This window comes from Pristiophorus japonicus, chromosome 7 (assembly GCF_044704955.1).
Source record: "Pristiophorus japonicus isolate sPriJap1 chromosome 7, sPriJap1.hap1, whole genome shotgun sequence".
Taxonomy (NCBI): domain Eukaryota; kingdom Metazoa; phylum Chordata; class Chondrichthyes; family Pristiophoridae; genus Pristiophorus; species Pristiophorus japonicus.
This window is the reverse complement of record NC_091983.1, coordinates 124,795,100-124,808,711: the sequence shown is the minus strand read 5'-3', so window position 1 is coordinate 124,808,711 and position 13,612 is coordinate 124,795,100. Positions and strand designations below refer to the sequence as shown.

Sequence of the window (13,612 nt, the reverse complement as noted above, 5' to 3'; positions counted from 1 at the left end):
GGGCTGATCAATCGCGATAGAAGAAAAGGCAAAAAAAATGCACAGAGGGCTGCAGAATTTGTTTTCACTTACCTCACTGGTGATCCCCTTAAGTACCGTTCCCCAAGCAGCCGGCCTACATGACAACATCTTCTGCAGCTGCCGATATTGACTCCCGGCGATACTGCAGTGGGCAAAACCGAAGTTTGCATCCGAGCACTACCGGGGCGCTGCACAGCCGGATGTCATCACGATCTCAGGGGCGCAGGAGATTGTGGCGCTAGGCGTTACTGCCACCACAAACCTCCACAGCAAGTTCGTCGGCGTCGGTATTGTCACCGCGCCCGGTCGCAGAGTCGGTAGTGTCCCATTATTGCCCCCCAGAGGCACTAACGGGAGGCACAAAGGAGGCCAATTTCTCCTCTTTATCTCTTAACTCTATAAAATTGCTTTAGATATTATATTAAATCTATATATAAATTGTAATGGTGTTAAGTTTTGAAGGATGTGTTTACATTTGTGTGGAAAATATTCCGGGAGTTGAATTTCCACCGAGGCTATCCCGGTTCTCCATTTAGGCCATTTGTCCAGAGTTTCCATGGCTTCTCTGCTGAAGTTAGGGCAGATGAGTGGGAGAATTCTTGCGGAAATTGACCCCAAGTACTATAAGTGTAAAGTCCTGTCCCCTCAGTACAGATTCACACGGGGCATGTAGTGAAGTCAAGGGCACTCTGGACCTGCACCTTTATTTCACAGCTCTGGAATGCTGCACTTGCCTGAGACCTGTCCTTATATACCTGTCTCTTGCAAGTGCACCCCTGGTGGTAAGGTATGCTGGTGGTTACAGGTCATATCTTATTACAGTCATGTATAGCATGTTAGGATACAGTTATATATAATAATGTAAGATACATGACAATAAGAAACAGTACAACATTTTCATTTAAATAATAACATAGGTAATTTATTGAAATTTATAATTCAGTGTGTGTTTAATTTGACAGATAATCTTTTTGAAGAATGGGAGACTGGTCACTTCTTGGAAGACTACTCGATAAAGTTCAGTCACAATCTACAGTCATTGGGAAAATCTGGCTCACTGTCTTGTTTGTGTTCAGGATCTTGTTACTTGGAGCTGCAGCAGAGAAGGTTTGGGGTGATGAACAGTCTGGCTTTGTTTGCAACACACGCCAACCTGGTTGTGAAAATGTCTGCTATGATAAAGCATTTCCCATCTCCCACATTCGTTTTTGGGTTCTTCAGATCATTTTTGTCTCAACTCCGACCTTGCTATATCTTGGGCATGCTTTACATGTAATCCACGTGGAAGGAAAAGCAGCTAGAACAAACGAGGAAACTGAAATTTTGTCCAGAATAAAGAAGACACCAAAGTACATTGTAAATCGTGGAAAAGTAAAAATACAAGGGGTCCTATTATTCACCTACATATTAAATGTTTTGTGTAAAATCATATTTGAAGTTGCTTTCATTATGGGTCAATGGATTCTCTTTGGATTCTCTTTGGATCCCAGATATGAATGTAACAGATATCCCTGTCCACATACGGTAGATTGCTTTATTTCACGCCCAACAGAAAAGACCATCTTCATTATTTTCATGTTGGCTGTGAGTTGTCTGTCACTTGCTCTAAATTTACTTGAAATAATTTACCTAGTTTTCAAGCAAATAACTGTTTCCACACGTAAGAAGTATCGGCATCAAAGCTCCAGATATGTTTTTAACTCAGCGAATAAATCAGTTCTGACTGCAGAACTAGCTCCATCAGCGTCCAAATTGGAGCTTTCGAAGGCAGCGGAACAATGCAGTAGCCAGGATCCCAATTCTCAGATTAGCAAAAATTGTAGGCTTGAAGAGTGTGAAGAGAAACAGAAGGATGATCGAGTAAAAACTCCTAAGGAAGAATGAGGGTATGATGTTCGGGGAAAAAAAGATTAATCTGTCTCCATTTTAGAGAATAAGTAACCAAAGAACTGCCAAGAACCCAAGACAGGAATAAGAATAGACAATGGTAACAATTATTACATTTTTGTATTAGATGCATCAACCGAATAATATAATGTGCAGTTAATTATCATAAAGCAGTTTCTGCTGCCACTACAAGGGGGGATTATTTCTATATGAGTGACTTCAGGAGAGAACTGAACCAAAATATATAACTTGCTGATAACTCTGACAATTTTTCTCTGATGTCCCTGAAGATCTCACAGCTATGGTAATAATTTGTCACGGGAAATTTTGCCAAAAATCATTCAGCACACATGTGCATAGGAGGTGGCCAGCGCAAGAGCATTTTTAAAACTGGCACATTGTTTGCTGATTGGCCAAGCTGACAGTGCATTGTTCCAAACACATGGACAAGTAACAATGACAACTTATATGAATCACAGAGCTGTGTTTTAGATTGTTTTTTACCATCTGAATGTATCAGAAACAAATGCTTGCAGTGAAGTCATGCTGCATCTTGAAATGTATAAGAATCATTCGTTATAGGCAAAGTCATGCTTGTCATGGTGGGTTATAAAATCACAGGATTTTTCATGAGATTTCATTCCATCTCATATTACTAGCTTTAATCATAGCTTAATGACCTGAAAATATTTTCATTGTTCATTAATGTTACTTAATGATACTACTATAAGTTCATTAAAATAATGTTTCAATGTTGGAAATGGGAATGAAGGAAAAATAAATGTTACATTTTTATTAAAAATGTCTTTTTATTTATGTTTTGAAAATGCTACAGAAGAAGACTACATTGGTCAAGAGTTAATATTTCTGTAACAGTCCTCATTTAAAAAAAAACATCTACGTATACTTCATAGAATGGAGAAATGTAAATGGTGAACAGAAGAAAAAAGGAACAGACAATTAAGGGTGGAAGGAAGCAAAATGCAAGATCAAAGAAAAGGGTTTTTAAGAAGACTTTTGAAAGTAAGAGGAAGGTGACGAAGCAGAGAGCTATAGGGAGAGTTCCAGTGAACGGGAGTATCATGGCTGAAAGAATGGCCTTTGATGGTGGAGCAGGGGGAACGGGAACTGGAGAGTAATCAAGGGTTGGAGGAACCACGGCTGGAGGCAGGGATATATAGCAAGAGGAGGTCACTTGGATAGATGAAGCATGGAGAAAAAGGCTATGAAATTGAATTTCCATGGGGGATTGCCCGCCATAACTTCAGAAGACTCTTGACAATCCGGGAGAAATAGCATAAACAGTTTCCATAGATCTTCTGCCAAAGTTACTTCAGATGATCAGGAGAATTCCTTTGGAAATTCAACTACGTCATACTAAAAAGTAGGAAGCCATCTGGAAAATGCTCCCCATATTAACAGGGTTATAGGTGAGTAAATACAGTGAGAGAGTGAGAATGCAAGGGATGAGGTGAAAGACATTACAAAGGGGGTGAATCTCCTCAGAGTTGCTCCCACTCTGTTACCATAACTTCGGCAGAAGTGTGGCCGAAATCCTGGGCTTTCTGCTACACTTCTGGCAAAATTATGGCAGTGGATCGGGAGCAGCTCCAAAGTAGTTCCCGGTCATAGAATAAAAATGTATATTTTCTTCGCAATCAATATTGTAAATACTTGAAAAATGATCCCTTATCAGCCTGTAATATGTAGAGGGCAGCAAATTACCCCAGTACCTTCTCAAAGCCTATCAAAGGGCAACTATATTGAATCTCACAGTTTTCTCTGATTATACAATTTATTTGAAGTAGGCCATTATTTTCATTTTATCTAGATTGGCCCCAACTCTGGTTTACTGGAGGCTCCCACAGTAACAAAACACCACTTTTCATACCACTTGTATGTCAACAATAGACAGAAACATCTAAACTCTATCTGCATTCTATCACTGTGTTCCCCTAGAGATGAGATAGAGAAATATTTGTATCTGCAAAATAACTTTGACCCACAGATATGTATCCAACTGCCTGATAAATAAAACCATTGGCTAGAAAATCAGAGTAGGGCAAACTTAAGCAAAACATCCAGGAAACCGGAACATATATGAATATTGAGAATGGAATACGTCAAAACTCAAATTTGAGACCCAAATCTTCTCCATAGCATTAAACATAGGTCATATGACGAGGATTAAATTAGGTGTTACAATACATTTTATAGTCTTTATTGGATTAAACCAGACTTTTATTAAATTTTTCACTCATAAAATATTCAGCAACAAGCAAAGTTACTTTTTTTTAAAGATACAATAGGTCCAAAGCCAGTCTATAATTCAAATTACTCTGTGAAATTAAAGTCATATAATACTGATATAAAATATAATTTTTTCCCATTTGACACTTTACAATGCTCTACTTCCATCACAGTAACATTGGATTAAAAATATTCCCTAATAAAAACCAATCCATTCTGCGCATTGGCAGAATTTATATATATATATATATATATATCTCTGATGCCATATGAGTAATGACCATTTTGGTGTTAAAGTGTAATTGAGTGGTAGTAATGACCGTTTACATTTCATAGCACAGGTTTTACAGGTCCGTAAAGTAGATAGTAAAGATTTAACGCCAATGGACAAAAAAATATCAATTAAGTCAGTTATTGATTTCCACAATGTTATGTGACACACTCATCCGGAATTATAAATCACTTGTAAGGTATTGTGTGGGGTAAGTCACGTGTCCGGGGGGGGGGGGGGTGGTGCGGGGGGGGTGGGGGGAGGCGTCGTGGTATTGATTAAATAAACTATTACAGTTTTGAGGAGGGATGATATGTAAGAAGGATCATCAAACGAGACCATATGAGTCGAACTGATGAACAGGAAAGGGGCGATCACACTGCTGGGTGTGTATTATAGACCCCCAAACAGTGAGAGGGAGATAGAAGTTCAAAAAGATAGGCAAATTTCTGAGAAGTGCTAAAACTATAGGGCAGTAATAGAAGGGGATTTGAACTACCCTAATATTAACTGGGATAAAATTAGTGTGAAGGGTATAGAGGGTGCAGAATTCCGAAAATGCATTCAGGAGAACTTTTATAACCGGCATGTAGCAAGCCCAACATGGGAGGGGGTGGTTCTAGATTTAGTTTTAGGGAATGAAGCTGGGCAGGTGGAAGGGATATCAGTGGAAGAGCATTTACGTGCTAGTGACCATAATTCAGTTAGATTTAAGGTAGTTATGGAAAAGGACAAGGATAGATTCGTGAAGACAAATGTAGGTCCCTTGCAGTCAGAATCAGGTGAATTTATAATGGGGATCAAATAAAGGGCAGACCAATTAACAAATACTTTGGTTCTGTCTTCACTAAGGAAGACACAAATAACCTTCCAAAAATACTAGAGGACCAAGGGTCTAGTGTGAAGGAAGATCTGAAGGAAATCCTTATTAGTCAGGAAATTGTGTCAGGGAAATTGATGTGATTGAAGGTTGATAATTCCCCAGGGCCTGATAGTCTGCATCCCAGAGTACTTAAGGAAGTGGCCCTAGAAATAGTGGATGCATTGGTGGTCATTTTCCAACATTCTATAGACTCTGGATCAGTTCCTATGGATTGGAGGGTAGCTAATTTAACCCGACTTTTAAAAAAAGGAGGGAGAGAGAAAGCGGGGAATTATAGACCGGTTAGCCTGACATCGGTAGTGGGGAAAATATTGGAATCAATTATTAAAGATATAATAGCAGCGGATTTGGAAAGTAGTGACAGGATTGGTCCAAGTCAGCATGGATTTATGAAAGGGAAATCATGCTTGATAAATCTTCTGGAATTTTTTGAGGATGTAACTAGTAGCGTGGACAAGGGAGAACCAGTGGATGTGGTGTATTTGGACTTTCAAAAGGCTTTTGACAAGGTCACACACAAGAGATCAGTGTTCAAAATTAAAGCACATGGTATCGGGGGTAATGTATTGACGTGGATAGAGAACTGGTTGGCAGACAGAAAGCAAAGAGTAGGAATAAATGCGTCCTTTTCAGAATGGCAGGCAGTGACTAGTGGGGTACCGCAAGGTTCAGTGCTGGGACCCCAGCTATTTACAATATACAATAATGAGTTAGACGAAGGAATTGAATGTAATATCTCCAAGTTTGCAGATGACACTAAGCTGGGTGGCAGTGTGAGCTGTGAGGAGGATGCTAAGAGGCTGCAGGGTGAGTTGGACAGGTTAGGTGAGTGGACAAATGCATGGCAGATGCAGTAAAATGTAGATAAATGTGACGTTATCCACTTTGGTGGCAAAAACAGGAAGGCAGAATATCATCTGAAGGGTGACAGATTAGGAAAAGGGGAGGGGCAATGAGACCTGGGCGTCATGGTACATCAGTCATTGAAAATTGGCATGTAGGCACAGCAGGCAGTGAAGAAGGCAAATGGCATGTTGGCCTTCATAGCGAGAGGATTTGAATATAGAAACAGGGAGGTCTTACTGCAGTTGTACAGAACCTTGGTGAGGCCACACCTTGAATATTGTGTACAGTTTTGGTCTCCTAATCTGAGGAAGGACATTCTTGCTATTGAGGGAATGCAGCGAAGGTTCACCAGACTGATTCCCGGGATGGCAGGACTGACATATGAAGAAAGACTGGATCGACTAGGCTTATATTCACTGGAATTTAGAAGAATGAAAGGGATCTCATAGAAACATATAAAATTCTGACGGGATTCTGATGGGATTAGATGCAGCAAGAATGTTCCCAATGTTGGGGAAGTCCAGAACCAGGAATCACAGTCTAAGGATAAGAGGTAAGCCATTTAGGACTGAGATGAGGAGAAACTTCTTCACTCAGAGAATTGTGAACCTGTGGAATTCTCTACCACAGAAAGTTGTTGAGGCCAGTTCATTAGTTATATTCAAAAGGGAGTTAGATGTGGCCCTTACGGCTAAAGGGATCAAGGGGTATGGAGAGAAAGCAGGAAGGGGATACTGAATTTGTATGATCCGCCATGATCATATTGAATGGTGGTGCAGGCTTGAAGGGTCAAATGGCCTACTTCTGCACCTATTTTCTATGTTTCTATGTTTCTAAATTGGGAAAAAGCCAATTTTGCTAAGCTGAGAGGTGATTTAGCCATCGTGGACTGGAAACCACTAACTGAAGGTAAATCAGTGTGAGAGCAGTGGGAGGAATTCAAGGAGGAGATTTGGAGGATTCAGACCAAATATGTGCTCTTAAAGAAAAAGGGGTGAGACTAACAAATCTAGAGCCCCCTGGATGTCTAGTGACATCCAGGGTAGGATAAAGGAAAAAAAGGGCGGCTTATGACAGATACCGAGGGCTAAATACTGCAGAATCTCTAGAGGAGTAGAGAAAGTCCAGGGGTGAAATTAAAAATGATATTAGGAAAGCAAAGAGAGAGCATGAAAAATCTTGGCAAGTAAAATCAAGGAAAACCCAAAGATGTTTTGTAAATATATTAAGAGCAAGAGGATAATCAAATAAAGGGTAGGGCCTATTAGAGACCATGAGGATAATCTGTGTGTGGAGGCGGCAGATGTGGATATGGTTCTTAATGCTTTGCGTCTGTTTTAACAAGAGTCATGCAGACACTGCTATCGGGGAGGATGCGTGTGAAATATTAGATGAAATAAACATCATGGATAAGTCCCCAGGCCTGGATGAAATGTATCCCAGGCTGTTAAGCGAAGCAAAAGAGGAAATAGCAGAGGCTTTGATGATCATTTTCCAATCCTCTCTGGCCAGAGGTGTGGTGCCAGAGGACTGGAGGACTGTTAATGTGGTACCTTTGTTTAAGATCATCATCATAGGCAGTCCCTCGGAATCGAGGAAGACTTGCTTCCACTCCTAAAGTGAGTCCTTTGGTGGTTGAACAGTCCAATACGAGAGCCACAGACCCTGTCACATGTGGGACAGACATTCGACGGGGGAAGGGGGCGGGTGGGACTGATTTGACGCACGCGCCTTCCACTGCAAGCGCCTGCCCTCTTCACGCTCGCGGCGTTGAGATTCGAAGAGCTCAACGCCCTCCCGGATGCACTTTCTCCACCTAGAGCGGTCTTCGGCCAGGGACTCCCAGGTGTCAGTGGTGATGTTGCACTTTACCAGATAAGCTTTGAGGGTGTCCTTGTAACGTTTCCGCTGCCCACCTTTTTCTCGTTTGCCATGATGGAGCTCCACATAGAGCAATTGCTTAGGGAGTTTCGTGTCTAGCATGCGAACTATGTGGCCTGCCCAGCTAAGTTGATCGAGTGTGATCAGTTCTTCAATGTTAGTCTGGGCAAGGACACTGATGTTGGTGCGTCTGTCCTCCCAGGGGATTTGTAGGATCTTGCGGAGACATCGTTGGTGATATATCTCCAGCGACTTGAGGTGTCTTCTGTACATCGTCCATGCCTCTGATCCATACAGGAGGGAGGGTATTATTACAGCCCTGTAGAGCATGAGCTTGATGGTAGATTTGAAGGCCTGGTCTTCGAACACTCTTTTCCTCAGGCGGCCAAAGGCTGCACTGGCGCACTGGAGGTGGTGTTGAATCTCCGCATCAAGGTCTGCCTTTGTTAACAAGAGGCTCCCGAGGTATGAAAAATGATCCACTTTTTCGAGGGCTGCGCCGTGAATCTTGATGACTGGGGGGCAGTGCTGTGCGGCAAAGACAGGCTGGTGAGGACCTTTGTCTTACGGATGTTAAGCGCAAGGTCTATGCTTTCATATGCCTCGGTGATTGTGTGCATCTTTAAAAAGGGGGACAAGTCTGACTGCGGCAACTACAGGGGAATCTCTCTGCTATCAGCCACTGGGAAAGTTGTCGCTAGAGTTCTCCTCAACCGTCTTCTCCCTGTGGCCGAGGAGCTCCTCCCAGAGTCACAGTGCGGATTTCGTCCCCTATGGGGCACAACGGACATGATCTTTGCAGCGCGACAGCTGCAGGAATAATGCAGGGAGCAGCGCCAGCCCTTATACATGGCCTTTTTCGATCTTATAAAGCCCTTTGACACAGTCAACCGTGAGAACATAATAACATAAGAATTAGGAACAGGAGTAGGCCATCTAGCCCCTCGAGCCTGCTCCGCCATTCAACAAGATCATGGCTGATTTGGCCATGACTCAGCTCCACTTACCCGCCCGCTCCCCATAACCCTTAATTCCCTTATTGGTTAAAAATCTATCTATCTGTGACTTGAATACATTCAATGAGCTAGCCTCAGCTGCTTCCTTGGGCAGAGAATTCCACAGATTCACAACCCTCTGGGAGAAGAAATTCCTTCTCAACTCGGTTTTAAATTGGCTCCCCCATATTTTGAGGCTGTGCCCCCTAGTTCTAGTCTCCCCGACCAGTGGAAACAACCTCTCTGCCTCTATCTTGTCTATCCCTTTCATTATTTTAAATGTTTCCATAAGATCACCCCTCATCCTTCTGAACTCCAACGAGTAAAGACCCAGTCTACTCAATCTATCATCATAAGGTCACCCCCTCATCTCCGGAATCAGCCAAGTGAATCATCTCTGTACCCGCTCCAAGGCTAGTATATCCTTCCTTAAGTAAGGTGACCAAAACTGCACACAGTACTCCAGGTGCGGCCTCACCAATACCCTGTACAGTTGCAGCAGGACCTCCCTGCTTTTGTATTCCATCGGTCTTGCAATGAAGGCCAACATTCCATTCGCCTTCCTGATTACCTGCTGCACCTGCAAATTAACTTTTTGGGATTCATGCACAAGGACCCCCAGGTCCCTCTGCACCGCAGCATGTTGTAATTTCTCCCCATTCAAATAATATTCCCTTTTACTGTTTTTTTTCCAAGGTGGATGACCTCACATTTATCGACATTGTATTCCATCTGCCAAACCTTAGGCCATTCGCTTACCGTATCTCCTCCTCCGTTTTGGATGCCCCCAAAAGTTTGTCAACATCCTTCGCCTGCTCCATGACAACATGCAGGCCGAGATCCTTACCAGTGGATCCATTACAGACCCAATCCACGTCCGGACCAACAGGGCTGCGTCATCGCTCCAACCCTCTTCTCAATCTTCCTCACTGCCATGCTCCACCTCACAGTCAACAAGTTCCCGCTGGAGTGGAACGAAACTACAGAACTAGTGGGAAGCTGTTTGACCTACGCCACCTCCAGGCCAAGTCCAAGACCACCCTCACCTCTGTCATTGAGCTGCAGTATGCAGACGACGCCTGCGTCTGCGCACATTCTGAGGCTGAACTCCAAGATGTTTGTTTAAGAAGGGAGAAATGGAGTAATTACAGGCCAGTCAGTCTAACCTCGGTGGTAGGAAAATTATTGGAAAAAATTCTGAAGGACAGGATAAATCTTCATTTAGAAAGACGGTCGAGGAGAACTGTAGCGACAACGTTCCCAGTGGCTGATAGCAGAGAGATTCCTTTGTAGTTGCCGCAGTCAGACTTGTCCCCCTTTTTAAAGATGCACACGATCACCGAGGCCTATCAAAGTATAGGCCTTACGCTTAACATCTGTAAGACAAAGGTCCTCCACCAGCCTGTCCTCGCAGTCATCAAGATTCACGGCGCGGCCCTCAACAACGTGGACCACTTCCCATACCTCGGGAGCCTCCTATCAACAAAAACAGACATTGATGCGGAGATTCAACATTGCTTCCAGTGCGCCAGTGCAGACTTTGGCCGCCTGAGGAAAAGAGTGTTCGAAGACCAGGCCCTCAAATCTACCACCAAGCTCATGATATATAGGGCTGTAGTAATACCCGTCCTCCTCAAGGACAGTCAGCACAGATTTGTTAAGGGAAGGTCGTGTCTGACTGACTTGATTGAATTTTTTGAGGCGGTAAACAGGAGAGTCGATGATGGCAGTGCTTTTGATGTAGTATGTATGGATTTTAACAAATCTTTTGATAAGGTCCCACGTGGCAGACTGGTCATGAAAGTAAAAGCCCATGGGATCCAGGGCAAAGTGGCAAGTTGGATCCAAAATTGGCTCAAAGGCAGGAAGCAAAGGGTAATGGTTGATGGGTGTTTTTTTGACTGGAAGGCTGTTTCCAGTGGGGTTCCGCAGGGCTCAGTACTGGGTCCCTTGCTTTTTGTAGTATACATCAATGATCTAGACTTCAATATAGGGGGTATGATTAAAAAGTTTGCAGATGATACTAAAATCAGCTGTGTGGTTAATAATGAAGAAGCAAGCTGTAGACTGCAGGAAGATATCAATCAACTGGTCAGATGTGCAGAACAGTAACAAATGGAATTCAGTCCACAGAAGTGTGAGGTAATGCATTCATGGATGTTATGTATGGAGAAAGAGTCAGACTGAACACTGTGAGCTCAAAGTAAAGTGTAACCTGAGTCTTTTATTGCAGGTCTCCTGAGTGCCTCTCCAACCTGTGAGGCCTCCTTAAATACCTGTGCTCCCAAGGGATTATGGGATCTCTTGGGACTCCCGGGGATAAACCCTTTGGTGGCTGTAAAGAGTAAATATAAGTACAGCCCACCCAAAGTCAACAGTGTAACTATTTACAAGGTGAGTCGATCTGGGGACCTCCTTGCCCTGGTTGATCATCTCGGTGTGAAACCTGGTATTGGTGATTCAACTGTTGGGCCCTCGCTGGTCTGCTGTGCAGCTGGGCTTGCTGGGCTGCCTGGTGTGGTGGGTCCTGCTGGGCTGCTGTGGATGATGGGTTCTGCTTCGTGGTTAACCGCAGTGCCGGTTGCCACTGGTGTGTATGTTGGGGGTCAAAGAAGGGTCCAAGGTGGTTTGCTCAGGATAGTCCATGAATCTGAGTTTGATTTGGTCCAAGTGTTTCCGGTGAATGAATCGATTATAAAGTTTGACCCGAAACACCCTGCTTCCCTTGTTGGCCATTTCAGTGCCGGGAAGCCACTTGGAACTTTGTACATAATTCAATACAAATCCAGGATCATTGATTTCAATCTCCCGTGACACATTTGCGCTATCATGGTATGTACTTTGTTGAAGCCGCCTGCTCTCTACCTGTTCATGTAGATCAGGGTGGACTCACGAGAGCCTTGTCTTAGGTGCTCTTTTCATGAGCAGTTCAACAGATCTAATCCCAGTGAGTGAATGCGGTCTCGTGCGGTAGCTAAGCAGAACTCGGGATAGGCGAGTCTGCAGTGAGTCTTCCATTACCCTCTTCAAGCCCTGCTTGATGGTTTGCACTGCTCTCTCTGCCTGACCATTGGACGCTGGTTTAAACAGGGCAGATGTGACATGTTTGATTCCGTTGCGGGTCATGAATTCTTTGAACTTGGCACTGGTAAAACATGGCCCGTTGTCGCTCACCAGGACATCAGGTAGGCTGTGCGTGGCAAACATGGCCCGCAAGCTTTCAGTAGTGGCAGCGGACGTGCTAGCCAACATTATATCACATTCAATCCATTTGGAGTACACATCTACAAACAAAGGAACATTTTACCCAAGAACGGGCCTGCATAGTCAACATGTACCCTAGACCACGGTTTGGAGGGCCAAGACCATAAGCTCAGCGGTGCCTCTCTGGGTGCATTGCTTAACTGCGAGCATGTATTACATCTGTGCACGCAGGACTCTAAGTCTGCATCGATACTGGGCCATCACATGTGAGATCTGGCTATCACTTTCATCATTACGATGCCTGGGTGGGTACTGTGGAGGTCACTGATGAAGGTGTCTCTGCCCTTCTTGGGAACCATTGCCCCACAGAAGGCAGTCTGCCTGTATAGATATTTCATCTTTGCGCAGCTGAAACGGCTTTATCTCTTCCTGCATTTCCACTGGGAAACTGCACCAGCTCCCGTGAAGCACACAGGTTTTGACTCGGGACAATACGGAATCCTGGCTTGTCCAGGTTTTGATCTGTCGGGCAGTGACGGGTGATTGCTCACTCTCAAATGCTTCCATAACCATGGCTAGGTCTGCGGGCTGCTCCATTTCCACCCCAGTGGTGGGCAATGGCAGCCTACTGAGAGCATCGGCGCAGTTTTCTGTGCCTGGCTTGTGGCAGATGGCATAGTTGTATGCGGACAACTTGAGCGCCCATCTCTGGATGCTGGCCGATGCATTAGTATTTATCCCCTTACTCTCGGAAAACTTTAGCCCAAACAGATATTGAGGCATTTTCTTTACCCTATCGACACAAGCTAATGCTTCTTTTTCAATCATGCTGTCAGCTCTCTCAGCCTTAGACAGACTCCTGGATGCATAAGCAACCCGTTGCAGTTTCCCGAAATCATTAGCTTGTTGCAATACACATCCGTCGCCATATGACGACGCATCACATCTTAGTACCGAACGCTTACATGGATCATACAACACAAGCAATTGTTTGAACATAACAATATTCTAGCTGTTACAAAGGCATTTTCTTGGCTTTTGCCCTATACCCATTCATTTCCTTTACACAGTAAGGCGTGCAATGGTTCTAACAGTGTGTTGAGACCCGGTAAGAAGTTACCAAAGTAGTTCAGGAGTCCTAGAAACTACCGCAGCTCCCTCACGTTCTGTGGCCTCGGTGCTTTCTCGATTGCCTCCGTCTTCGAATCGGTGGGCCTGATGCCGTCCATGCGATCCTCCTCTCTAGGAATTCCACTTCAGGTACCAAGAAAACACACTTCGAGCGTTTTAACCTGAGCCCCATGTGGTTGAGTCGACTAAGAACCCCCTCCAGGGTCTGCAGATGCTCGACTGTGTCCTGACCCTCTCTCTCAT

The 13,612-nt window shown here is 44.0% G+C and overlaps 1 protein-coding gene across 1 annotated transcript; it reads left to right on the top strand.

Moving 5' to 3' along the window:
• Positions 1-999: 999 nt before the first annotated feature.
• LOC139266850 (gap junction Cx32.7 protein-like) lies at positions 1,000-2,073 on the top strand. Its single transcript, XM_070884458.1, has one exon. The coding sequence runs from the start codon at positions 1,000-1,002 to the stop codon at positions 1,903-1,905; it is 906 nt and encodes a 301-aa protein (XP_070740559.1). The 3' UTR covers positions 1,906-2,073.
• Positions 2,074-13,612: the final 11,539 nt, after the last annotated feature.